This window comes from Anolis carolinensis, chromosome 3 (genome assembly GCF_035594765.1).
Source record: "Anolis carolinensis isolate JA03-04 chromosome 3, rAnoCar3.1.pri, whole genome shotgun sequence".
NCBI classification, from domain to species: Eukaryota; Metazoa; Chordata; class Lepidosauria; order Squamata; family Dactyloidae; genus Anolis; species Anolis carolinensis.
The window spans coordinates 23,080,571-23,107,286 of record NC_085843.1 but is presented as its reverse complement, the minus strand read 5'-3'; the positions used below and the strand labels follow the sequence as shown (position 1 = coordinate 23,107,286).

Here is a 26,716-nt window from a genome sequence, read left to right as displayed (position 1 = left end):
AAAAATTTAATATTAATGGTTATTATATTTTTCTACTATGTTTGGGCCCCCTGCTGGCGTAGCAGGTTAAACTGCTGAGCTGCTGAACTTGCTGGCTGAAAGGTGGGTGGTTCAAATCTGGGGAGCGGGGTGAGTTCCCGCTGTTAGCCCAGCTTCTGCCAACTTAGCAGTTCAAAAACATGCAAATGTGAGTAGATCAACAGGTAGTGCTCTGGCGGGAAGATAATGGCGCTCCATGCAGTCATGCTGGCCACATGACCTTGGAGGTGTCTACAGACAACACCGTCTCTTTGGCTTAGAAATGGAGATGAACACCAATCCTGAGTTGGACACAACTAAACTTAATGTCAGAGGAAACCTTTACCTTTACCTACTATGTTTAATAAACCTATCCTTGTTGTTCTTTTCAAACTCTTTCTGGCTTTCTATCAAGCCTGAATTGAAGTAATGCCATATGCATCAAAAACTTAAGAACTAATGCACCATGTCGACATTCAATAGATCCTTCTAAGGCCCAGTAACCAAATCAGAAAATGAATTATTGGGGGAACAAGGGCAGGGTGAGTGACAGGATTCTTAGGGGTGGGAATTTTGCAACCAGCTTGCATAATAGGATTTGTCTTAGCTTGATTAATGTTATACTATCCTCTTTTATAAAAGGATTTACCTCTTGGACAAAACAATAGACTAGAAATACAAAGACACAATTAACAGCAGAATATGTCAAAATTATATTTAAAAATATTTTACTGGGCTAAATACATCTGTCTTCCCATCAGAAATACATGGAAAATTACTATCCTGAATCTAAGCCAGCAACAGTATCCCGAAGCCGAAGGAGTGTCCCTACTTCAAAGATAAGGCAAATGCAGGAATCTTCTGGATTGAAAGTAACGGGCAAACTAGATCAGAGCACATTGGAAGCAATGAAGAAACACAGGTGTGGGGTTCCTGATATTGGAGGCTTCGCCACTTTCGCAATGAGTCCAAAATGGGGAGTAAAAGACTTAACATATAGGTAAAAAAAATACACTTTCTTGAATTTAAGATATTGCCTGATTGCTGTGATTTTGGACTCCAGCTCCAAGAACTGCCCATTCATGATAGCTGGGAAGATTCTAAGTGTTCAAGTCAAAATGAAAAGGAACTTCAGCTCTGATGTTGCTGCAACAAATGTCTATATGTTTATATGCTCATGCACCATCCATGAACAAGAAGGTATGATCAAATTGAAGAAAGGCATCTTTGTGATTTGGGCATAAATTGTCCAAATATTGTGGTAATTTAGAAAAAAATTGAAGGGGTTGCAGGGCACTGAAGAACTGCTAAAAGCTTTAGGGACTGCAAAAGTGGAACTCAAGGGTAACATGTGTCCTGCACTTTGTCCACCTCTGCTCTCAGTAAAACCAGTGATAAATGAAAGATTACAGCTAAGGCTTTTTAATTGTAATTTTCTGCTAAAATAAAGTGGAATTTGACACTTTATCTAAAATACTTTACTGATCCTTATATTCTTGGATAGAACGTGAGTCACTGATGGTGCTAAGCTCCAGTGATTAATCTTTGGAGATTATGAAAGCAATATATAACAATCTAGAGCAGCGATTCTCAAAGTGTACTCTGTGAAGCTCTTGGGGCTCCGTGAAGCATACTGAGGGGATCCACAGTTTCCTCCTCCTCCCCGTCCGCCTCCCCCTCCAAGCTTTTCCTCCTCTTTCCTGCTTCTCCCCCTTCCTGCCTCCCTCGCTGCCAAAAGCTCCTTTTACTTGCCTCTCTCACCCCCAAAAGCTTTTTTCCTTGCCTTCTTTGCTTCCAAAACCCTATTTTGCTCCCTCTGCTCTGGGGGTGCTTTGATTGTGTTTTTCCTGTATGGCAGAAGGGGGTTGGCCCCTGGGATCCTCCACTGAAACACTGTTAAGTTTATGTTGGTCAAAACGTCTGCCTATGCCTGATATACACTATATTTTTTGGGGCTTCACGAGAAACTTTTGCTTCAAAAAGGGCTCTGTGACTGAAAAGGTTTGAGAACCCCTGATCTAGAGACATGTATCCCTTTACTCAGGCATGTAGCTTCAGCCCCCCCCCCCCCCAAATTCTCAGGGTGGTCCGCGAGAAGGCCTTACATTTATTATTTAAACTGTTATGTTTATTCATGTTATCATCTGATCACCATGCTCAACATATCCCATATGCATGGGGGATATCCCCCCCTCGATGGATTGTCACCTTGTCGTGGTGAGGGGGCTTGCGTGTTCCAATGAACCTGCGGGCACAACAACTGGAGTCACACACTCCCAGGAGTGGCCACAGGGGAGGATCCAGACCAAGAACAATCCGAAGACCCGAAGACCTCAACAGCGGAGCAGGCGGAGGATAACATGGTACATGTTACAACAGCTGTGAAGGTGGAAGAAGGCTGCAACAGACTGAGAAGCCACTCTCGTTGTGTTAATCACACCACTGCTGGGACCTCACTCTGTGAAGACTGTGTGTTGACCAGCCGTGCACTGACCTCCACACATTAAAAAAAATCATGCACAGGCGTCTTCCAAGAAAAATACAACAGAGATGGAAGACCATCATCCTCGAACTACGAGGGATCACCTAATACTCATGGGGATATTGGGATAACTATACAAAAGGTTTGCTAAGGTAGATCCTCTCTCACTCAGACTCAGCCCCCACCAATCAAAATCCCAACCCCCCCACCCCCCACCCCCGAATCCTGGCTACGAGCCTGCCTTTACTTGAATGATAAGGTTTGAAAAATGCGGACTCCATTTTATTTCAAAATTTCATTTCACACATTTCCACTTATATCTCAGTATTCAGAACTACACACAAAAGATGGAGCCTGCTGATATTGATGACGCAATTGAAAGAGCCTGGAAAATGTGGAGCGAAGTGACCCCATTGACTTTCACCAGAGTCTACAATGGCTCTGCAGATATAAGGATCTCTTTTGTTACTGGGAGTAAGTAGAGTACCTTTAAGGGGGAGGAAGATTTTTCCAAGGTCTTGGCTGTGAAATTAAATGTATCTCTTCTCACTCCCTCTCTTTCTTTTTCAAGATCATGGTGACATTCGTCCCTTCCAAAAAGGTGACAATCAGTTAGCTCATGCATTTTCACCTGCATTTGGTGGAGAAGTCCATTTTAATGATGATATAGTCTGGACAAAGGATTTGGCAGGTAATTTTTCTTTAATATATACCCATATGTGCATATTATTTGTTATGCCTAAGATGTTATTAATTGCAAAATATCAAGGCAAAAGAACCATTCATGTCTCAGAATGCTTTAAATTATTGAATTTTGCAAAAATAATCTCAAAATTTCATTCTTGGTTTTATGGTCTATTTATTGGGGTGCTGTGAGTTTTCCAGACATTATGGCTATGTTCCAGAAGCATTCTCTCCTGACCCTTCACCCAAATCTATGGTAGGCATCCTCAGAGGTTGTGAGGTATATTGGAAACTAGGTAAGGGAGGTTTATATATCTGTGGAAGGTCCAGGGTGGAAGAAAGAACTCTTGTCTGCTGGGGGATTTTTGGGGGTGAAAATTATATAATTTCTCACAAGATTTTCAAACAACTTGACTCATGTACAATTTATCATGATCTTACAGGAAGTAATTTCAAAAGCATTGATACCCTTTCTGTTTCCTTTTAGGGATCAACTTTTTTATTGTTGCTGCCCATGAATTTGGCCACTCCCTGGGTCTCTATCATTCTAGTGTTTTGAAGGCTCTGATGTTTGCATTGTACCCAACTACAGACCCCGAAACCCTACGGCTTCATAAAGATGACATTAAGGGCATCCAGTCTCTTTATGGTAAGTTAGCATTGGTAACTGTATTGGGAGATATTTTTCATTTGACATTTAGAAAGCATGAAATTCTAGGTGTGTTTACACTGGCTGGTGAGTCTTTTGGATCAGGCTTCAAGGTGACCACCTTGCCCTCCAGGACTTGCTGTTGTGGCAGGTTGGAGTCCACATGGTACAGCTGGGCCAAGAACATGTTGGTTCCGCTGGAGAGTCATTTTGCTGCCTGTATTACTGTCATCACTCATAGAATCATAGAATCATAGAATCGTAGAGTTGGAAGAGACCTCACGGGCCATCCAGTCTAACCCCCTGCAAGAAGCAGGAAAATCTCATTCAAAGCACCCCCGACAGATGGCTATCCAGCCTCTGCTTAAAAGCCTCCAAAGAAGGAGCCTCCACCACAGTCCAGTTGCTAATGACCTTGTGAGCTCCTGATGATATGGGTTCCCAGGGCTGATATCCCTACTTTCTCCTTGGAAATATGTCAGCATGGTGTCCCTTTAATGGTCAGGAGCTCAGACACAACTCTTCATCTGGCTGAGAGTGGATATGATGGCCACATGGGCACAACCCATCCACTTTTCCCTGTATTAATGAGCATAGAAAAAAGGGGGCATTGATGTTGCACTGTCTGGACAATGATCAATCTAAATCAGATTTTTTCGTGTCAGGAGTGACTTGAGCAAGTCACTTCTGGTGTTAAAGAATTGGCCGTCTTCAAGGATGTTGCCCAGGGGATGCCCGGATGTTTGATATTTTACCATCCTATGGGAGGCTTCTATCATGTCCCCACATGGGAAGCTCAATCTGACAGACAGGAGCCCACCCCGCTCCTCGGATTCGAACCATCAACCTTTTGGTCAGCAGTCCTACTGGCACGAGGTTTTAACCCATGCACTACCAGAGACTCCCAAATCATCTAACTCAGATGTAGTCCAGGTATCCATGCATCCAAGGATACAGGGATACGCTGGAGTTTCAAGCAAACTCTGGAGCATCCCACAACTTTTATTATTGTGGGGCTAAAGTGGCTTAAAATGTGATACTAAGCAAAACTGAAGAAATGCCATGGGGGCATCCAGGAGCCAACTAAGGTTGAGTTCAGGTTATAATGCCTGCACAGATGAGTGAGGGTGACTCCTTTCAGTGCCTCTGGGCCATGTCTTGTTTATTCTTACATATTTCCTATCCTTTTTAATTTCTTTTCAAGGAACTCCTGAAGTCAACACTAACTTAAGAAAACCATCAGTAAATATTTTACAAGAGGCAACCTCAGCAGACTTGTGTGATCCTCAGTTGGCTTTTGATGCGGTGACTAAACTCCGAGGAGAGACCTTATTCTTTAAAGACAGGTATATTATTAGTAGTGAGTTAACAGAAGGACCCTCCTGGTTGTGTAAGAAAATGCAGAGGCACCACCTTATCTAAAGCTCTGCTCAGTTTACATGGACAGAATGAAAGGAATACAGTAGGAAAGTTTTGCCTTCTCATCCCTCCTCTACTTCTTTGTTGATCTGTCTTCTATTGGAATCAATGAGTGTGAAATCACCCATAAAAGGTCAGGGACTGCTGTACATTTCTGCTCATGTCAAGAATATCTCTGGGTGCCAGCAGGGCCAGTTGAGTTCCTGCATATTGCCATACCTTTCAACAATTCAAAGATAAAAACTGAGACATGTATGCCTGTGCAACATCAGACTATGGTTAAGAGGGCAAATATTGACTGCATGCTCAGAATCCTACCCTAGCTGGACCCTCTTAGAAGCTGTAGTCCAAAATATAGCTTTTCCAAGCTCTGTTCTCAAATATCATAGAGTTACAACCACATTTTCATGTATCTCAAGGAAGGCACATCAAGGGTTGCCAGAGTTTTTACTTTACTATAAGCTAAATAAACATTTGTTGTCACTCTTTCCCCTCAGCTTCATCTGGAGAAAGAATCCTTTTAAGCAAGAAGTTGAAAATTCATCTGTTGGCTCTTTCTGGCCAGTTCTGAAAAGCGGCATAGATGCTGCCTATGCAATTCAAGATAAGGATATGGTCTATTTTTTTAAAGGTAAATCTTCATCCCATAAAAGTAAATCTTGAATGACCAGGTAAGAGGTGAAGACAACTCAGTATTGAATAAAATGGGTTGTGAAAGGTAAGGGTCTTCTCTGGGGCTCCTTTCAGGTTCTGGCAAGCCTGTTGATAAGGGGGCAGTTTATGGGTTCACATCTACCCACCCCACCCAAACTTCTGCAGGTTAAAAAAAACAGTTTTACTCATGAATTATAACTAGTTAACCAAATCCCCATGCTAAATATATGAGAAGCAAAAATTAGAGTTCCTTCAGAACCGCAAGCACTATCTTAACTAAATTTTATAAGACTCCTTGAAGTATTGTGAGAGTGTGGCCCTTGTGCGATTTCCAAATATTGTGAGACAAAAAAAATCTCACAAGAAGCATAGATCTTGCAAGGGCTCCTTCCTGCAGATATCATGGGATCTTCATTTGCTGCATCTTCAGCCAAGCAATCAAGACCCTTAGCTCCTTGCATTTTGGGACAGTATTTTGTAGGTTGTTCGCTCCATGTATTTTTCCTTGCATTTCTTTTTATAATACAGTAGAGTCTCACTTATCCAAGCCTCGCTTATCCAAGTTTCTGGATTATCCAAGCCATTTTTGAAGTCAATGTTTTCAATATATCGTGATATTTTGGTGCTAAATTGGTAAATACAGTAATTACAACATAACATTACTGCGTATTGAACTACTTTTTCTGTCAAATTTGTTGTAAAACATGATGTTTTGGTGCTTAATTTGTAAAATCATCACCTAATAGGATGTTTAATAGCCTTTCCTTAATCCCTCCTTATTATCCAAGATATTCGGTTATCCAAGCTTCTGCTGGCCCGTTTAGCTTGGATAAGTGAGACTCTACTGTAATAATAATAATAATTATTATTACTATTTTATTTTATTCTTATACCCCGCCCCATCTCCCCGAGGGGACTTGCGGCAGCTTACATGGGGCCAAGCCCAGGCTACAAGCAATATAAAACTCAACAATAAAAACAAATCATAAACAAATAAAATCACATATACCAATAAACAATAAGCACACTTTGATAAAAATCTGGGTTGGCTCCTAAAAAGAGTAGTGGGCCAGAAAAGTGCAAATAGTTTTGTACAGTACAGATTAGGAAAGAGGTAGGTATCAGGGACTATTATCCCATTAAGGTGCTGGAGGAGGCATACACCTAAAGACTATGTATGGCTAAGGAGTAAAAATGCTATAAAAATAGAATGGACAAAGAGGGCAGTCCCAAACTAAGGAAATCAGTTGCCAAAAGCCTGTTGGAAGAGCCAAGTTTTCAGTTTGAAAGCCATCTTCATTCCTATCAAGGCAAAGGATAAATAAATGACAGACATAGTAGAAGAAATATTGGCATTGCTGGGCAATTTTAAGGTGGCCAGCTCCCAAAAGGCAATGCTACAATTGAACAAATGTCTTTGTGATGTTTTGTAGTTTCCCTTCACACAACAGTAAATCAACTACATTCTTGAGAATTCCTGTGTATTTGGAAGACATATTCGGTCACAAGTTATCACCTCTATAGTAATTCCTCTAGTCTTTCTGTTGGATACTCGGGCTATTCTTACTCATTCAACCTTTTTATACTAATCACTTTCCAACTCAAAGAACAGAGTTTGGGAAAGATACCCTTGGGACTACAAATTCCAGCCTGGCCCAAGCCAACATGAACAGTGCTAAAGAAATATAAACATTGCAGTCCAAAAACCTGGTTTTTCCAGATTCTGCCAAACTAAGATGCAACATTTTATATAGCAGGCAATTACCTTTAACCTGTACAAAAGGCATGTTTATCTTTTGTAGCAACCCATTTTCCACTTCTTACTACATAGAATTTAGAATAAGGTCTCCAAGCTTCTAATTCTGGTTTGTTTGATCTCCACAGAAAACACTTTCCAATTCATTCATTCATTCACTCTTTTTCTTCTTTTATTTTTTTAAAATTAGGAACTAAATTTTGGGCTGCAAGGGCAAATATTATTGAGCCAGGTTTCCCAAGGAACATTCACAGACTTGGCTTTCCAAAAACTGTTCAGAAAATTGATGCAGCTGCTTATGATGAAAACGCCAAGAAAACATACTTCTTTTCAGGTGACAAGTATTGGAGGTAAGGAATATGTACTGTTTTTACGTTGTTTTCTTACAGTTTTACATTGTTACTTTAGACTAGAGCAGACAAAAAACCCCATGATTTGTGTTATCTCAAGGAAAATTTTATTTATTTATTTATTTACAGTATTTATATTCCGTCCTTCTCACCCCGAAGGGGACTCAGGGTGGATTACAATGCACATATACATGGCAAATATTCAATGCCATTATTAGACATACAACATATAGACAGACACAGAGGCAATTTGACATTTTTCCAGCTTCCAGCTTCATGAGGGTATGCTCGATTCGAGCCAGAGGGAGAGCTGCCACTTCATCGTTGACTGTAACACTGAGTCCTTGATGGTAGTACTTCCTCATTCCTTTCCGCACACTGCTGGCAGTTTTTGTGGTGTCGTAAATTAAGTTAAATTAGGCTCCCTGCATAAACGGTACCTAGAATTTTCTACTTAACAGGTGCAATTGTTTTTTGAGCTGCTTAGGTGGGCAGCAAGCTAGGCTATTAACGGTCAGGAGCTCAATCCAACCTGGGCTTCGATCCCATAACCTCTCAGTCTGTAGTGATTTATTACAGCTGGCTACCAACCTGCTGCGCCACAGTCCAGCCCTACATAGGCCAAATGTTTTACTCTTTAAAATGCCACAATATTCTTCATTGCTTCTATGTTACACTGAATAATCCTTAAAATTCAGACAAATGGTATAGAGATATATATGTAATTCATCATATATCCTAAAATGAATTTTGTTGTATGGGAACCAGGTAAAACACTGGGACCTTAACTTTCATAAGGGTTAGGAGCACAGGAACCTCATAAAAGTTGAAAATGCCCGAATTAAAAAAGAATTTACCTGAGAGAAAACTTCTGTAGGAACTGTACATGGGAAGCTGACCATAGAGTCATGCTTAGAAAGACCATCATAAATTCTGCAAGTAATCAAATCCACAAAAATAAAATCTGCTAATATGGAGGGACAACTGTATGTAGTTAAAACAGACACATTAGAGTTAGAAAAGCTCAACATAGGTATGACCGGCTTGTTCCAATGAATTCAATACAACTCATGTCTATAGTTCCCAACAAAAGAAAAGCAAATGTAGAGCTACTAGTAATGATCTCATGACTGATGGTAATCATGAATCTGTAAGATAGTTTTCTCTAATGCTTGATTTATACACATTTTTAAAATGTACACGGGCTACAGGCCTAAAAACATTGCCCAAATGCTTTGTGGAAGAGTTGTAAAGGGGGGAAGATATGAACTAAAAAGCTTAAATTGCCTTCCCTGACCATTTGCACACTATCTTGTTAAAACATGTTTGTTCCAGGCGGCAAAATATTTTGTACTGACTCCTTTTTGAACCTACACAAGAATTATTACTGCAGGGAAACTATCCTTGAAACGAGTTTGTATTTCAAACCACCTTTTAATTTCTGATAATCCAAACAATGATGCCTATCACATTAAGAATGACACCTTTGCAGTTGCATTAATGTTGAACCCATTTCCTTTTTTTAGATATGATGAGATCAAGAATACCATGGAAAGAAGTTATCCAAGGCCAATAACAGCTGACTTCCCTAACATTGGTTCTAGAGTCGATGCTGCCTTTCAACAAGATGGTGAGCATTTGGTGATCTCCATGAATATTTGGATATTAAAAGCTCATTTCTCATTATGACTGCATAGATAGGGTAGAAGATGCATTAGCTCTTTTCGCAAAGGACATCATCTTGGACCTTTCAAAGGCTCACTGACTATTGTTTAAGGTTGTTTTTATGCCTATATAATTTATGTTGTTTTAAATTGTTGTTTGATTATCCTCTTTTGTACGATGATGTATGTGTTTTAATTTGATTATTTTATGATGTTTTGATGTTGATTGGGCTCATCCCCATGTAAGCTGCTCCAAGTCCCCTCGGGAAGATGGAGGCGGGATAATAAATAAATAAATAAATAAATAAAACTTTATTTATACCCCACCACCATCTCCCCATGAGATACAAAAATAAAGTTGTATTATTATTTAAAAAGTTATTGTTGTTATTATTATTACTATTATTATCTTCCTGTTCTACATGCTCCTACCAAACACCAACTCCCCCCCCCCCAGGACTTTCTATGGGACAATGGGGCATGTCTGGGGGTTCTTCCTGGATCATTTTACAACTGGAGCAGAAATTTGTAGAAATCACCTCTTGAAGAAGAAGGAGAAACAGGAGGAGGAGCAGCAGTCTATCTTGACCCTACATTGGCACAGAGTGTGTCTATAAATGGCATTTTAAGGCATTCAAACTATGAGGTCTTGTCCAGTGAAATCCAAACATGGTGTGTGCCCTCTAGACCATTTTAAGAGCATTTTTCAAAAATATTGCAGAAATATAGACCTCGGGGCCAGAAGCAACATGTTGCCTTCAGATCATACTTTGATCACCCGAACATAGACATATTCTTGAAAATTAAGTGTCTGACACTATCTGTGAACAGAATGTTGTTAAGTAATTTGAACAGGTCTCCACCATAGTCCTTGTTGGGATCAAAGACATAATAAAACAATTATGAGATCTTTGTACATCCATCACATTCAGTAGATTGACCATTCTTATTCTTTCCTAGGACATCTCTACTTATTCAATGGCTCAAAGCAATATGAGTTTGACAGCAGGACCAAAAAATTTCTTGGAAGTAAGAAGGCTAACAGTTGGTTTGGCTGCATGGAACATAAGAAGAATTGAAGGAGATCAGAATAATTAAATCGCTGTTTTTTCATTCCAAGAAACACAGCCCTTTGTCTTGGACATTTATCAGTCTGTGTTTTTGACTCACGTAGAGAACTACTGCCATTGATATTTTTAAAACAATGTTTTTATTTCTTTGCATTAATATTTTAATTTATATTTCAATATTTTGATTTGTATTGTTATTACTATTATTATTAACTTTATTTATATCCTGCCTTTCTCTCTGTGGGGGCTCAAGGGGACTAACAATCCCACACTTTAGTCAAGTTCAAAAAGTTCAATACAAATGTTTAAAAAATTAAATAGTACAGTGTTTTAAAAATGGACTAAAATATAATAAATATACTTAAAGGAGCTTTTAAAACTCACAGTCCACCCAGCCCATCCTACCCACAACATCCACAAAGCCTGCCCCTTATCCTTCTCCAAATGCCTGCTGCTAGAGGAAAGTCTTGACCTGCTTGTGGAGAGACAGTAGGGATGGGCCATTCTGGTCTCTCTTGGGAAGCATTTCTACCATTTGGGAGCAGCCATCGAAAAGGCCTTCTCCCATGTTCCCAACAAATGTGCTTAAGCGGGTGGTGGGACAGAGAGAAGGCCCTCCCCAGTAGATCATAGATGTCTATCAGGTTCATAGAAAGAGATATGGTCCTTCAGATAACGTGGACCAGAGTCATATAAGACTTTGTAGATCAAAACCGGCCATTTGAATTGTGCCAGAAAACATGTTGGCTGTCAGTGGAGGGAGTTGTATGCTCTCTGTAGCCAGCCCCAGTTAGCAGTCTGATTGCTGCTCTTTGAACCAACTGAAGTTTATAAGCAATGTTCAAAGGCAGCCCCTTGTAGAGCGCATTACACTAGTCCTATTGGGATGTAACCAAGGCATGTACCACCATGGCCAGATTCTCCAGGAACAGGCACAGTTGGCGCACTAGCTTTAACTGTGCAAAAGCATTTTTATTTAACATGGCTCTAAGGGAAGAGGCAGTAAATAAATGCTTAAGTAAATAAGAAAACAGGGTATAAAGAATTATGTTGTTGTTGTTGCTGCTTTTATTATTATTATTTTTATGACACAGCAAACAAGATAGATATGCTGGATTTCATATCACAAAATCACAAGTCAAACACTTCCCAAGTGTCTAGGACTGTGTGATATTATTATTATTATTATTATTATTATTATTAGTTGAGATTGGGACTCAAAGTGACTTAAATTATCAATTTATTGACTTAATATATTATTATTATTATTATTATTATTATTATTATTCAGAAAGTTTAAATGGATATTAAATGTTAATGTGTGTATGTATTAAATATTAAATGTCAAATGTTAATGTGTGTGTTGCAATAATAAAGTAACATATTTTTCTTTATAATGTTGTCATGTTTTATTCCTTTCGATGAAAGCATAAGTTCTTACCATTATTTATCTGAATGGAGGGAAGGTCCATCTAATCAGCTCCATTCATTAGATGTTCTTTTAAAACTGTTAAGTGCCATATTTGCTGACATTACATATGTATGATTTCTGTCAATTTTCATTATGCCATTGGTCTTTTTCATTCAGTTTCACTCTGGTCTCTCCCACAAGCACATACAATCAGCTTTCCACATTTATGGGTTTAACTTTTGCAGATTTGATTTTTCTCTCTAGAAATCTCTAGATCCTTCAGTGCGACTTAGTGGTCAACTTCTAAACATGAGGGCTCTTCCTTATGGTCTTCAAGATATGAACAAGATTATCTGTATGAACACATATGCATTTATTTTCCCCTTTAATATAGTAAAATTAAAAAGTTTAAATGCATGTGTCCAATGGATTTTGCTTACCTTACAAGGTTGGTAAGTAGCTCACCTTGCAGGACTGGTGTGCAGCCATTTTGTAGGAAGGGCTGATGTGCAGCCATTGTACATGCCTTTCTTGCAACAGCTCAGCAGAGCAAGGGGGAGGAGCAGTCAAGCACTATTACCATATATGCAATCTGATTGGCTGAATGCAAATGAGAAGTTGCTTAGCAACTGGAGATGGGTGGAGCCAAAGTGACAGTTGGAACCAGAGCATTCTTTTTTCAGTTAGGGCTTGGAATCCAGTCAGTGAGCAGTTAGAGTTTTTGAAAGTCAGTCTGTTAGGAGTTGGTCTTTGCGAATTCAGTTAGTTGGTGTAATGAAGTATGAATTCTGGTTTACAGGTGTTATGTTTAATTGTGTGTTTATGTTTGGAATGGATAAGTATTAGAGTTACCAGTGCATGGGGGATGGTAGCCAGCTCAGCATTCTGAGGCAGGTTGCCATAGAAACGTAGCTGCTTCTGTAGAAGTGTAACTATTTCGAAGTTAGCAAGAAAGGGGCGGAGCTAGCTGGATGAAAAAAGGAGGGAATGTTTTGAAGAGAGTTCAGTCTGTGATCTGAGAGTCACAGGGAATAGACTCGTTCCAGGTTTAGGGAAACCAGGGAAGTTCAAATCTCAGTCTGTGATCGGAGGAATCACAGGGAAAGACTGGTTCTGAGGTGGTTAGAACCAGGAAAGTTCAAATGTCAGTCTGTGATCTGAGAGTCACAGGGAATAGACTGGTTCCAGGTTAGGGAAACTAGGGAAGCTCAGATCTCTAGTTGTGTCATATTAAGCAAGTTAAGTGACTTGTTTGGGTTTATTCGTAGAGTCTGAGTGGTAAGGGGAAGCAATCCCAGTTAGATCCAAAGTGATCAGTTGATAGCATCGGTTGTAAGAGAAGAAAAAGGTTTAAACTGCTAAAGGAAATGAGAAAGTATTTTGAGAGTGGATTCATCATATGTTATAATGGCAACTGTTGAAGAAAGTGTAACTCTAAGTGAGAAACTACATTGAAACCACTAAGCTCTGTGCCTATTCAACATCCAAGCCTCTGTCGCATATATTCTAAACCAAGTTATGCTACCATCTAAAGTGAAGAAGAAGAAAGAAAAGAAAAGTAAAAGGTCTCCTCCCTGAGTCTTTGGTGGTCGTGCATTGCTGAAATAGGAGGCACCTCCTTGCCAATTGGTGGTTGCCACGTTACAGTTGGGAACTGTGTTTTGAAAAGAAAGCCTCTTTGAGGAAATATAGGAAAAGCCTTCAAGAAAGAAAGGGCTGAAACCTATATTTGTGAGCTCTATAGTCTAGAGCACTAATGTTTGAATCCCAGGAGAAGTGGATTTAAAAGTAAATTGTCCTGTTTGTGTTTTCTTAGTGAAGGAACATATTTACACAGAAACCAAGTTATATGAACATCCTTTGAAGTGAAAAGCATAAGCCTTTTAATGAACGGCTAAGCATCTTTACTGTTCTATGTTAATGAAACCATTGTGCATAATTACTGTTCAGACTGCAAATAAACAACCATTGATTGTTTCCTCTCACATAAAGTATCATGTCTCTCTCTCTTAATATCCTAGCCTAAAAGAGGCTCCTAAATAAAACATTGGTGGCAGCATTGATAGAGGCAGCGAGTTTGAATCCTCTACATTTTGGTGACAGCAGAAATAGAAGCCCCTGCAATGCTGGCAAACTTGAAAAATCCTCCCTATTATAATATTGTTGAAAACTCCCAATCCTCTATAATGTGTAACCTTTCTTTTAGTGTCTAGTTTCTGGATGCATCTACAGTATAGAATTAATATTGTTTGACACCAGTACCGTGGTTCACTGCTATGGAATCCTGAGATTTACCTTACCAAACTACAACTCCCCATGATTTCATAACATTGTGCCTGACAGTTAAAGTGGTGTCATGCTGCATACATTCTACAGCGTAGATGAACCTTCTGTCTTGAGTAAAAAAATAGATGCATCAGAAAAAAGCACAACATCCCATCACTGCAAGTAATTGATTCACTTCTTCTTTTACCTCAATTTAATTCCTATGTTCTATGAGACAATTTGTGCCTCGAAGCATGAACTTTCTATCTTTGTCTCAAGATTAGTCACTGAGCCAAAGAAGATCAGTAAATGTAACCCAAGGACAATTGCAAAATACAGCAGATATGAAGCAACGTATGTTCGGTAGCCTCAAGCACCCTCATGTAAATTAAATTAAGGATACCAATTTTGTTTTAACAATTTAATATAGTTCCTATATTTTAGGACATATTTGGTTCTTACTTGATTATGCTACACTCACTACTGTAACAATTATTTTGTTATGTTCATAGCTCATAATATCCAAGAGAAGTGATCTGATCACCCTAGTGCAAGTTCACTTCCATGGATATTAATTTTCAAAGTACTTATTTAATCTGTCTTGTTGTCAGTCACTATAATACCTGAAAATGGTGTATATGTGTGTTGAAATCACTTGATTTGGACTCTTCAATATCTCAACAGATCTACAATTATTCAACTCCCGTTCATTACTTGGGTGTGTTTCCCGTGGTGGATGTTGCACAGTGAGCTATTCATAAACTCCTTGTGCAATGTCGAACATCTTGTGTTAGCTTTTAAGCCCAAGGGTTGCTGATGCAGTTTTGTACAGACTGGTGGGAGGGGGGGGGGGGGGGAGAGGCAGCATTTTGGAAATCCCATTTCTTTTCTGGTAGTTGCAGAACTACAAATGGGACAGGTATTTCCTGGTTGCTTCTTTCTCCCATTCTCAATGGCCAAAGAAGATGTCAGTGGAAAAAGCACTTCAAAGAATAGGCTAATTGCAATTGTGAATACAGAACGTATATATTACATTTTGATAGCTATTCAAGACTCCCGTGCTAGTTCCTTGTTGGTCAAAGAAATGTCAGGCTATGACCTGCTCAGTAGTTCGTTTGGGATTCCTTCATCATCACTGTTTGGCTCTCACTTTGATGAAAGATTTTAATAAGCTATCACTGGATTATTTTGAAGTGTCTGTCTATTAATCCATCCCTGAGAGGGACACGATCGGAGAAGAATGCAGTGTGGCAATTGCAATGGGTTTATGATGAGCTTAATAGTTTGGCTCCGGTGGACACAATAGGGTTTGTCCAAGATACACAATAGGGGCTTGAAGGTGTCACACGAGTGATGCTGTATTGGGGCATGGGAAAGAAATCAATCATACTAATAGCCCTGATTATATCAGAGAAAACAGGAAAAGGATCCAGGAGTTTGGACACAACTCTGTTGTATGTGCCCCTCATGTCTCCCAGTTCATTGTGAGACAATTATGGCAATTTGGTCATCTCATGCATTTGTATGGAATCGCTACCCATTTCTATTTGTCCCATTCGTATGGCCATGTTTCCGTCCTCTGCTTCCAATGGGCATGTATAAAAATGAGCTTTTCCGCCCAAGGTCCAAAAAAAAAAAAAACCCAAAGATTTTTGGACCTTGGGTGGCAACGCTCCAGGGCCTACATCTGAGTGGGCCCAGCGTTCGGCTCTAGGCCCTGCATGCCGGGTTTATGAGCATCAAGCGCTCAGTGGGCATGACCTACAGCCAAGTGCTCAACGCTCGTAGGCCCGGCTCACAGGGCCTACAGTCAAGCACCGAGTGGTCAATGCTTGTAGATCGGGCAAGCAGGGAATACAGCTGAGCTCTCAATGCTCGTAGGCCCGACTCGCTGTAGGCCCTGCAAGCTGGTCCTACAAGCATAGAGAGCTCGGCTGTAGGCCCTGCCTCCCATGCCTGAGCATCAAACGTTCAGCGGACAGGGCCTATAACCAAGCTTTCGACTCTCGTAGGCCCGGCTCACAGGGCCTAAAGCTGAGCACTCAACGCTTGGCTATAGGCTCTGCAAGCCAGGCCTATGAGCGTCGAGCTGAAAATCAGCTGACCAAATGGCTACCGTTCCCCCCTTTATTTATTTATTTACAGTATTTATATTCCGCCCTTCTCACCCCGAAGGGGACTCAGGGCGGATCACATTACACATATAAGGCAAACATTCAATGCCTTAACATAGAACAAAGACAAAGACAAACACGGGGCTCCGAGCTGGCCTCAAACTCATGACCTCTTGGTCAGAGTGATTTGCTACACTGGCTGCAGCTGGTTGCTCAACAGCCTGCGCCCCAGCCCGGGCCTTTTTTTGTTTTGCTGCTCTTTCTGTTCCAGAGGGGGGTTGTACCATTCCGTACCATCCAAATGGACAGAACATTATGGAAACATTAAAGAAACAAATGAAAAGGTATTCAGGCCCAACTCTACAATTTGAGGGATTATATTAAGCAACATCTCAAAGACAATTTATGAATGGGTTACTACAGCACAAAGGCACGTGCACTCATTGTATGTCGCAATGGAGCCACTCCTCAAAATTCACAGAATTCATATACCCACATTTGCTCGAGTCTAATGTGGCATCGAATCTAATGCTACATCAGTTTTCAAAACCCTGAAACCAAAAAAAGTATTTGCTGGTTAATGTAATGTGCAGCGGCAAAAAGGACACTTTGTAATTTGGTCAAAAAAGGTGTGCATTAGTGGCTGCATGCTTATAATTCTTTCATTAAAAATAAAAGTGTTAGAACACCAAAGCTTTCAGCAATGGAAATGGGCTATAGTTTAGGATTGTGGGGGCTGCACATAGCATTGAGCCCTGGCAATTTAGAGTTACATCCCTCAAATAGGGCCTCCAGGTGCTCCTGGAGTACCTTTCCCTACTTTTTCTGTAGATCTGAATTATACCACTGTTAGCAATCAAGTCACAAGATGGCCAAGTTCCTTTTCATGGATGTGAGATAAGCATCAAAAGAGATGCAAAGTCTCTTTGGCCCTGAAGCATCCTCCTAACACGCAAAGAGGTGTGTCTTTTTGGCAGAGTCTTCCCTTCAGGAATTGTGGATCTCAACCGTCTAGGTCATGTAATTAAGAGCTATTAGATCATCATTACCAGAACCAACCTGTCATTAGGCAATGTAGGACAACTGCCACAGGCAGCAAATTTTGGATGTCATGGAAAGTAGCAAAGTAGCATTGGTGGTGATTGCATTTTTTAACTGCTAAGGGTGGGGTTTGGTGCTCTTTAAAGTTTTGGCCTCATGTGTCAAAATAACTTCCCTGACTTTAAATTCTATCCACCTTCACTCTAGCAAAGAGGATAGGACATTTTTTTTCCTTCTCAGATGGCAAAAATTCTTGGGCTTGCCCTTATTTATTTATTTATTTATTTATTATTTAAACGTATATGCCGCCACTCCCCTAGGGCTCGGGGAGGCTTACAAGAAAGGCTAAAATCTAACAATTTAAAAACATCTTTAAAATATCTTAAAAACACTCCACCTATCCACCTATCCACTCTTTTGTTATGTGGGAAACCTTACTGAAAGATTCACATTTCTTTGTTTGTCTATGTTTAATACCTACTTGGAAATTGCTAGTGGTAGATGAACAGCGTACCCAAATTTTCCAGAGGAATTATAATTTGGAGAAAACCCTTGGAAACAGATAAATAAATCTGGAACATGGCCATACAGCCCAGAAAATGCACAACCCCAACAAATAAATTGCATAGAAAATCTGTTTGCTCCAATGGGTTTTCTGTATGGAAGACATTGTTTTCTATTTTTTTGTTTTTGTTTTTGTTTTGTTTAAGAAAAATGAGTATTTTTCTCCACTTGGGGAGATTATAAGGATGCTTATTTTACATTACTAAATTTTTTCTTCCACTGCTGTATGGTCATATTTAACAATGTTAACTCTCTGATGAAGATTATTTAATCCATATATGCAGAGCAAAACAAAAGGATCTTGGCCTGTTTTAGCCTGTTATAGCCCTGTGATTCCACTTTAACTGTTATGACTGTGATCTATCGAGCCCTGAGGTTTTAGTTTAGTGAAGAACTAGAGCTCTCTGGCACAGAATTCTAAATAGCCTTCCTTAAACTGCAGGAGGAATATCCTCAAATTGGGTGGACCTGATGCCAAAACTACAATGTTGCCAATGGTTGACTTATATTGGATCCAGCCCAATCTTTTTAATGAAATATTAAAACCAATCTGGCCATGTGTCCCAGAAGACAAGTGGCTCTGCATACAAACAAGTAACATCTTGCTTATATATACTTTTAAACTACATGCCAGGGGGTGGGGTACAGACCTTCCTCTCCACTCCCATCCTATGTATGTTTGCAGATAGGTGTATTCACATTGTCTAACTTCAGGGTTTGGCAAGAGAATCAAAGACTGGTGGAAGGTGCCAACTATTCTAATGAAAACAGAAATCAGCAGGAGAATTGCCAAACCGGTACAGTCTCACTTATCCAACATAAACGGGCCGGCAGAATGTTGGATAAGTGAATATGCCGGGCTGTGGCCCAGGCGGGAGAGCAAGCCAGCTGCAATTAACTGCAATGAATCACTCTGAACAGGAGGTCATGAGTTCGAGCCCCGCTCGGAGCCTATGTTTGTTTGTCTTTGTTCTATGTTAAAAGGCATTGAATGTTTGCCTATATGTGTAATGTGATCCGCCCTGAGTCCCCTTCGGGGTGAGAACGGCGGAATGTAAATGCTGTAAATAAATAAATAAATAAATAAGGAGGCATTAAGGAAAAGCCTATTAAACATCAAATTGGGTTATGATTTTACAAATTAAGCACCAAAACATCATGCTATACAACAAATTTGACAGAACAAGTAGTTCAATATGCAGTAATGCTATGTAGGAATTACTGTATTTATGAATTTAGCACCAAAATATCATGATGTATTGAAAACATTGACTACAAAAATGTGTTGGATAATCCAGAACGTTGGATAAGCGAGTGTTGGATAAGTGAGACTCTACTGTACTAGACTTCCTCCCCTCTGGGAGACACATGACATTACCCCAACCCAGTTATTTTTTAGTTTGACCTAATCCCAGAATTATTGTGAAGACAAAGAGAGGAAAAGAACACCTATAAATTTCCATTGTTCTTCACAAAATAAAAGTCAAATATAAGTTCAAAGAAGAAGGTCTTTGGGATCAAACAAAAAGGCATAAAAGTTAGAAATGAACTTCTTGTCCTTAACCATAACAAGAGCTTTGAAGATTACAAGCAAAAACCGCAAAATGATATGATGACATCAGTTTCCAAGTAAGGAATGATGTCCTTAAATGTCTCTCTAAGAAAAATGTCCTCAAAACAACTCATTTAGTGAAATGACATTTTGTAAACCACACATTTCCTCTTTCTCATACGAAGACATGGGGATGGGCAATGGGTGAGGAAGAGATGATGTGATGCAAGCCACCTTTATTACTCTGGAAATATCAACTTATCTATCTAATGTTACTTCATAATATTTTTTCAAAATCAAATCTGTCTTCTGCTCTTTAAATTCATATAAATATGGATGCCCTGCCTTTCCTCAAATGCCCAAAGCAGCTAAGAAGATAAGTTAAAACTATAACTTAATGCTACTTTAATAGCATCCATAGAGAATATAATAAAGCAGCCACAAATAGCTGAGGAACATAGAAATAGGAGAGGAAACTGGGAAATTTTAAAAGCAACTGGAACAACAGATTAGCTGAGATTGTTCCCGACACATCAGAACAGTTTGAGAGTTGTGAATACACTATGTAGAAACTGTAATGCATTATCTGCGATGGCATGCCTTTTCTTTGGAGACCTATCTCACAGTGCTGTTCACTTCATTTTGATTCCTGGTCAAAAGTATTGAGACCCTAAATAGGCTGGGAGGTCTCATTTTGGTGCCTATCAATCCAGGAGAGAAATGTTTGGTGGGATGGCACAATGTTCTGTCTGGGGCCAGTGCTATTCAACATTCTTAGCAATGACTTAGATGAAAGAACAGGCACATCAAATTTGCAGATGACACCAAATTAGGAGAAGTAGTTAATATTCCAGAAAACAGGATCAGAATCCAAAATGACCTTAAAAGATTAAATAACTAGACCAAAGCTAACAAAATGTATTTCAATACGGAGAAATGTAAGGTACTACTCTTAGGCAGAAAAAGTAAAATGCAGAGATTTAGGATGAATGACACTTGGTTTGATAAGAATACAGGTGGAAGGGATCTAGGAGCTTTATAAACCACAAGCTGAACATGAGTTGACAATGTGATGTGGCAGCTAAAAAGCCAATGTGATTCCAGGCTAAATTAAAAGGAATGAAGTAACAGTACTACTCTATTTTGCTTTTGCTTACCTGAAATGTGGTGTCCAGTTCTGGCACTAGAATTCAAGAAAGATATTGACAAGCTGAAAAGTGTCCAGAGGAGTCTTAGTGTCAGAGACAGAACGCCAGCAAGTAAAACAAAACTCAGTTTATTGAGGTTACAGAACTAAAAACGCCCGTAGGAAACAAAGAACAGGGCAAACACTTGACTTCAGTGTGATAAGTAACAAAAAACAGCTCAGTTTGAGCTTAAGCGGTTCAAAGGGATAAACCGGATTAAACAGAAGTATAATCCGGATTAAATCAAAAGTGCTTACTTCAGCCTGGCAAACAATGCAAACAAAAAGAGGATCAACAGGAGTTAGAATGTAAACAACAGACTGGTGGCAGATTCCTCTCTGCTACTCAGAAACAGCAGGGGAATAAACCAGGCTTGTTTATCCCTTCCTGCAGCGAGCGAAAAGCGTGGTCGTAGTCAGGATTCAGTTTAAGGTTCAGCGGCCAACGATATCCAGGTCCAGGCACAGCAGTCAGGGTAACGGCAGTCAGCAGGGTCCCAATCCGGTCCAGAGGTCTATAGCCAAGCGTAGTCGTCTAGAAATCCAAAGGTCTCACCGATAGCCACAGAAGGGATAATCCGGAATCGAAGTCAGTCAGTCCAGCGTCAATCCAGTGCGAGTAGGTAATGCCCGTCAAAAAGACGACGGAGGTCCAAGCTATCGAGATTAAACACAAGTTGCACAGAGAAAAACCCCGCACAGTTCCTCCCGCCGTCGATGCCCAGTGTCCTTGGTAAACTTACGTATCCAGTAACGAATCACACCCGTCTTCAGGAAGTTCCCCAACAAAAGCCCAAGCGTCCGTCCAGATTACCTTGCCCAACGCAATTAGACATTGGTCCCAAACCCCATTTTATCCCAGTTCAAGCTCATCATCGCTGTCAGCTGCCATCCCAATTCCAGGCGCCCCAACATCATCATCCTCATCAGAGCTTAAACACCTTTGACTACGCCCCACAGCATCCCCAGCTGTGGATCCCGCTCCATCCCTCCAGCCAGTCCATGGGTCTGATCCTGCAACCCGCCAATCACCTCCCATGCTTTCATTGCCTGTTTCCCCAACACCCAAATCCTCCCTCACACGAGTCCATTCCATGTCGTCCTCCTCCGAGCTGGCCATCTCTTCCTCCAAACCCTCAGAAAAACCCTCAAATGAGTCCTCATCTGTCGGGTCTGCAAACAAATCCCGGAGCCGTTTCCTTTCACGCTCCTCGAAAGAGTCTGACTCTCGAGGAGTCTTATGACCCCTTCTTCTATTACCGGAGCCCGAAGGCTCAACCATAACACTTAGGGAGCTAGTACTTATGTTTAGCCTAACCACATAATAGGTGAAATAATAGCCATGTTTAAATATTTTAAAATATATCATACTGAAGAAAGCAAGCTTGTGTTCTGCTACTCGAGTGACTAGGGACCTCATCACATGGAGATTCCCAATCCATAAGTCGCTTCTGGTGTGAGAGAATTGGCTATCTGCAAGGATGTTGCCCAGAGGGTGGCCAGATGTTTTGATGTTTTTACCATCCTTGTAGGAGGCTTCTTTCATGTCCCCACATGAAATTGGAGCTGATAGAGGGAGCTCATCCATGCTCTATCCATGTAGGATTCGAACCGGCAACCTTCAGGAACCCAACCTTCAAGTTATCTGTCGTGACACAGCTGCCTCTTAAAAAGCCACAAGCATAAAGGAAAGTTCTTAAATGTCTATTAAATGATATTTTAAACTCAGAAACACTTAACTGCAGTATTTCTCTTCAAAAGTAAACGTCTTAGTTCAAAAGGAGTCAAAAGCAAGAACAAAAGGATAAACCGGATTATCTGGCTTGATAATCCGCAGCAAATGTAACAGAAACGTTACCAGAACTGACGCCACTCAACGCTGTGGCACAAAGGGCTGGAAAAGAGCAAAACGCTCCCAAAAGGCAGCAAGCAGAATTGTAGTCGAAGCCAGGCTGAAGTTTCAAAGACCAAAGGGAGAAAACCGGAGACGCCAAGCCAGGAGCAAGCACAGACGAAGGTCAGGAGCCGGACCGGGTTCAGAAGCCAGAAGAGCCGAAGTATGAGCGCCAAAGCAGGGACGCCAAGGCAAACGCCGAACTGGAAGCGCTGGAGCAGAAACAACAAGACAAACGCCGAACTGGAAGCGCTAGAGCAAAGATGCCAAGACAAACGCCGAACTGGAAACGCTGGATCAGGAACGCCAAGGCAAACGCCCAACTGGAAACGCTGGAGCAGAAACGCCAAAACAAACGCCAAACTGGAATGTCGTTGTCAAGAGCCGAACAGGAGTCAGAAACCAGGAACACCGAAGCAGGATTCAATCCGGATTATCAGGAAGCTGTACAGTCAGGACCCAAGGAAAACAGGCAGCGACAAAGCAATGTCCCCAAAACGACACCTTGCCTTCTGCAAGGCAATAGTTCTCCAATTTCTACTTTTAACTTACTCGTCGGAGTCCAGTGCTGATGAGACCTCCGCCCTTTCCTCATCAATCACAGCTGATCTTGATCTTGTTAGTGGACCTTGCCTCCCATCGCTCCAGCCCCTCCATCTCTGTTCAAGACTTAGATCTCCCCATGTTCCAGAAGTATGAGAGGCTGCCAATCCCCTGATGCAGCCCCGTGGGCTGGCTCATCATCCACATTTACTTGAGTCCAATCAGCACTCTCCATCTCACTCCCAGACCCATCATTCCCAGAGAATCCCTCAAAAGTCTCCTCATCCGTGGGAGCAGTGAGTATGTCCCAGATCTTTTTCCTTTCTCTTTCCTCATCCGACTCCTGCTCTCGAGTAGACCTTTTAGTTCCTCTACTCTCTGCTAAATCATCATCTAGTATGGATTCCTCATCACTAGAAAACCCATAAAACGTCTCATTCTCTGAAGGAGCCATAAATATTTCCTGGACCCGCTTTACTTGTTGTTCTTCATCAAGCACATGCTCTCTATTAGCCCTTTTTCTCCTTCTAGCTGTTTCACCCATAGAACCATTACTGCCCCTTGGCCCAACTACAACATTATCAGTCCTGCCAGCACAAGGGTTTAACCCACTGCGTCACTGGGCATCACCCAGATTGCCGCTCACCTTATCCTATTGGGGGGGGGGGGAAGCATTGCTACCCAGATCCCCCATTTGTTTCCTATGAAGTACTGGAAGCCTCCTGTGCTGCTGCTGCCTCTTTTGGCACTTCAACGTCACTTCAGGTACGGAGCCCCGCCAAAAGTAGATTGACATTGTGTGATGGGAGCCAGCAGGCTCTGTCCCTCAAGTGAAGTTGAAGTGTCACAGGAAAGGCTATTTTGCCCTTCTGATGAGGTCGCAAGACATGGAGCAACAGATTTAAACTGAAGAAAAAGGGATTCCACTTAAATATTAGGAAGAACTTCCTGGTAGTAAAAGCTGTTTGGCAGTGGACAATACTGCCCTGGATTATGCTTGAGTATCTTTCTCTGGAAGGTTTTAAACAGGTGGCCTTTATTGTTTCTTCCAACTCTACATTTCTGTGTTCAGGCTGTTATATACCAAAGTAGTGTCCCATCCAGTTAATGACCGGCCCCAAACCCTCTTAGCTACATCACGAATCTTTAACTCCCTTAAACAGGATGCCTTTCAAATATTTTGGGCAATACCTCTTATCAGCTTCAACTAGTATTCATTCACTACTTGTCAGTGTAATGAAAATATTATGCTAAACATCTGATCAACCCCAGGTTGGGGAAGCTGTCTCATTCTATGCCGTTATTCCTCCCAACCCACAAATACCATGAGAGTACCAAACATGTCATTAGTTTGGATGTAAACCATTTGATACATGCTTGTAAACAATTTCCAGAAAAACTTATTACTCAAAGAACAGTTTGTACCAGCTTGATCAATGTTTAATTATTATTATGTATTTATGGTTCAAAATACTTAATAGATCTATGTGCCAGAGGGGTAAAAAAAACCAACAAACCTATAACCGAAAGATAGGTGCTGAATATGCATTTTGCAAATGTACAAGCAGGTCCTCACTTGTTAGTTAAGTTGTTATGAAACATGTATTCTTAAAAGCCATACATCCTGAAGTCTGTTGAAATATTTGAATGTTGCCATGTTTTATGTTTGCTTTTGAAATAAGGGTTTTTATGGGAATGAGTAAGAGATCCACTTGGGAATTTCCACAGTTCAGTGTGTATTTTAGCCACCTTAATGACAGCACTATCAGTCAAAGATTATAAGCCTTTGAAAATGTTCTTATTTTAAAAGACCTCTAGCATTTAATTGGTTGAAATAGGCCATATATATAGTGGCTGGTAAAAGTAGACAAGTCTGGAACAGAAATGCTCTAAACTGGCTCTAGGGGTTGCCATATGCAATGCACCCTCCCAAATCTATGGCAGTGATGGGTTTAAGTCATAGAATCATAGAATCATAGAATCATAGAATAGTAGAGTTGGAAGAGACCTCAAGGGCCATCTAGTCCAACCCCCCGCTAAGAAGCAGGAAATCGCATTCAAAGCACCCCCGACAGATGGCCATCCAGCCTCTGCTTAAAAGCTTCCAAAGAAGGTGCCTCCACCACATTCCGGGGGAGAGAGTTCCACTGCCGAACAGCCCTCACAGTGAGGAAGTTCTTCCTAATGTTCAGGTGGAATCTCCTTTCCTGTAGTTTGAAGCCATTGTTCCGTGTCCTAGTCTGCAGGGCAGCAGAAAATAAGCTTGCTCCCTCCTCCCTATGACTTCCCCTCACATATTTGTACATGGCTATCATGTCTCCTCTCAGCCTTCTCTTCTGCAGGCTAAACATGCCCAGCTCTTTAAGCCTCTCCTCATAGGGCTTGTTCTCCAGACCCTTAATCATTTTAGTTGCCCTCCTCTGGACGCTTTCCAGCTTGTCAGCATCTCCCTTCATCTGCGGTGCCCAAAACTGGACACAGTATTCCAGGTGTGGTCTGACCAAGGCAGAATAGAGGGGGAGCATGACTTCCCTGGATCTAGACGTTATTCCCCTATTGATGCAGGCCAAAATCCCATTGGCTTTTTTAGCTGCCGCATCACATTGTAGGCTCATGTTTAACTTGTTGTCCACGAGGACTCCAAGATCTTTTTCGCACACACTGCTGTCAAGCCAGGCGTCCCCCATTCTGTATCTTTGATTTCCATTTTTTCTGCCGAAGTGAAGTATTTTGCATTTGTCCCTGTTGAACTTCATTTTGTTAGTTTCGGCCCATCTCTCTAGTCTGTCAAGATCGTTTTGAATTCTGCTCCTGTCTTCTGGAGTGTTAGCTATCCCTCCGAGTTTGGTGTCATCTGCAAACTTGTTGATCGTGCCTTCTAACCCTTCGTCTAAGTCGTTAATAAAGATGTTGAACAGAACCGGGCCCAGGACGGAGCCCTGCGGCACTCCACTTGTCACTTCTTTCCATGATGAAGACGACGCATTGGTGAGCACCCTTTGGGTTCGTTCGCTTAGCCAATTACAGATCCACCTAACCGTAGTTTTGTCTAGCCCACATTTTACTAGTTTGTTTGCCAGAAGGTCGTGGGGGACTTTGTCGAAGGCCTTACTGAAATCTAGATATGCTACATCCACGGCATTCCCTGTATCGACCCAACTCGTAACTCTATCGAAAAAAGAGATCAGATTAGTCTGGCATGACTTGTTTTTGGTAAATCCGTGTTGACTATTAGCAATGACCGCATTTGTTTCTAAGTGTTTGCAGTCCACACCAGGTCAAACCACTGGACCATCATCTCACCTTCCATGTTGCCATTGCTTCTCCCAGTTGGCCGCAGAGCTCTATGCGAGTTCCTGATCATTGCAGATGCCATTTGCTAACATCAACAGAGGTGTCA

At 41.0% G+C, this 26,716-nt stretch overlaps 1 protein-coding gene across 1 annotated transcript in view; it reads left to right on the top strand.

Annotated features, from left to right (window-relative positions):
* The window catches only part of LOC100552651 (uncharacterized), a 76,903-nt gene that overhangs the window by 8,667 nt on the left and 41,520 nt on the right, over positions 1–26,716 (top strand). Inside the window, exons 2-11 of the mRNA XM_062974343.1 lie at positions 780–1,018; positions 2,826–2,974; positions 3,072–3,191; positions 3,672–3,833; positions 5,038–5,179; positions 5,750–5,883; positions 7,853–8,012; positions 9,539–9,642; positions 10,637–10,754; positions 22,853–23,219. Coding sequence (XP_062830413.1) covers positions 780–1,018; positions 2,826–2,974; positions 3,072–3,191; positions 3,672–3,833; positions 5,038–5,179; positions 5,750–5,883; positions 7,853–8,012; positions 9,539–9,642; positions 10,637–10,754; positions 22,853–23,219 — 1,695 coding nt within the window. The remainder of the gene's footprint in view (positions 1–779; positions 1,019–2,825; positions 2,975–3,071; positions 3,192–3,671; positions 3,834–5,037; positions 5,180–5,749; positions 5,884–7,852; positions 8,013–9,538; positions 9,643–10,636; positions 10,755–22,852; positions 23,220–26,716) is intronic.